Genomic DNA, 1,411 nt, shown 5'->3' with positions numbered 1-1,411 from the left:
GATTTCTGGGAAAACGAAGCAGAAAATCAAAAGATAAAATGATAATTGTCATTAACAGTGTGATGAACAGCAGCAGCTGCAGTGACGGTGTTTCTCCACCAGGTGGAGACACAGACTGTGACATCATCGTTAATGAGTCCTGACGAACCAACAGAGAAAATATGAAGCCAGAAAAATAATAATAAAAACATGTGGAACAAACTGAGTGTGAGGTTCAGTCGGTGGATGAACCTGAGGTTTAACCTGATGATGTCACCAACACTCACCTGACTTAGTCAGAGCAGCTTGGTAGTCAATTCCAACGGTGAGAACACAGTATCTCTCCTTCTCATTCCTCATCTGAACCACATCTGGACCTTTGTTGAGGCGTTCAGCGTTCTTCACTCCGATCTCAGTGTATCCAACGTACTTCCCCACTCTGCTGTCGAACCTGAGGAGCTCCAGTTTGTTGTAGAAGTACGACCGAATGTACGTGATGTCGTTCGGATCAGTGGAGTTGAAGTCACAGCGAGTCACTGCATAATGCCAAAATCCATCTGAAGAACAAACAGTCAGAGAATTATCACTGTATTGGTCACTGATCATACATGTATTGATCTATCAGTTAAGATCTATCCACTGATCAGACCATGTATAGATCAGTGATCAGTGTATAGATCAGTTATCAGTGTATTGATCAGTGTATTGATCAGTGATCAGTGTATAGATCAGTGATCAGTGTATTGATCAGTGATCAGTGTATTGATCAGTGTATAGATCAGTATTGATCAGTGTATTGAACCTACCTGCTGTGGACGCAGCGATGAAGAGGAGGGAGAAGCTGAGGAAGGATGAAGCCATGTTCCTCTGTTGACCTGACAAACACTGACACAGTCGGACTGAGAGCTGCTGTAAAAACCAGAGGACGAGGTCACATGACCTGCAGCGTCACCTGTTACCAGGCAGACAGCTGTGGCAGAGGTTCACTTCCTGTTGTGCTGTGTTCAGGTGAAACCTGAAGAGTTGCTCACTTTAAACATGGACATGGAGGATGTTCATGTTAATGAGGAGGTTTTTATTAATGAGTCATAAAGTCACAACAACAATTTAAATTCACACACGATCAATAAAAGTTCAGAAACAGAAACAAGATTTTTATCTTTAATCCAGAAACAAAGAAGCAGAAACTGAGCTGCTGATTCTGTTCTTTGATTCTCTGGTTGAAAACATCAGAGAAAAACTTTCACTGTGAGAGTCCAGAATCTAGACCAGCACCAGGTCCCACAGGCCAGAGTCCTGAATCTAGACCAGCACCAGGTCCCAGAGTCCAGAATCTAGACCAGCACCAGGTCCCAGAGTCCAGAATCTAGACCAGCACCAGGTCCCACAGTCCAGAATCTAGACCAGCACCAGGTCCCACAGGCCAGAATCT

At 43.9% G+C, this 1,411-nt stretch overlaps 1 protein-coding gene across 1 annotated transcript; it reads right to left on the bottom strand.

Moving 5' to 3' along the window:
• Window positions 1-57: 57 nt before the first annotated feature.
• LOC111651060 (HLA class II histocompatibility antigen, DR beta 3 chain-like) lies at window positions 58-920 on the bottom strand. Its single transcript, XM_023401019.2, has 2 exons — window positions 786-920; window positions 58-536 (listed from the first exon to the last, which is right to left on the bottom strand). The coding sequence occupies exons 1-2, from the start codon at window positions 838-840 to the stop codon at window positions 253-255; spliced, it is 339 nt and encodes a 112-aa protein (XP_023256787.2). The 5' UTR covers window positions 841-920; the 3' UTR covers window positions 58-252.
• Between the last annotated feature and the right edge of the window lie 491 nt (window positions 921-1,411).

The sequence above is a fragment of the Seriola lalandi genome, unplaced genomic scaffold (assembly GCF_002814215.2).
Source record: "Seriola lalandi dorsalis isolate HSWRI2012SDOR001 ecotype SW California unplaced genomic scaffold, Sedor1 jcf7180002053306, whole genome shotgun sequence".
Classification (NCBI taxonomy): Eukaryota; Metazoa; Chordata; class Actinopteri; order Carangiformes; family Carangidae; genus Seriola; species Seriola lalandi.
Note: the sequence above shows the minus strand (reverse complement) of the source record. Positions and strands in the feature narration are given on the sequence as shown.

What these genes read in the sequence shown, in the direction of transcription:
- LOC111651060 (XM_023401019.2), bottom strand. Translation starts at nt 840, where the DNA reads ATGGCTTCATCCTTCCTCAGCTTCTCCCTCCTCTTCATCGCTGCGTCC. An exon ending in CATCGCTGCGTCCACAGCAG is followed by an intron (nt 537 to 785) that starts GTAGGTTCAATA and finishes TTTGTTCTTCAG; the next exon opens with ATGGATTTTGGCATTATGCA.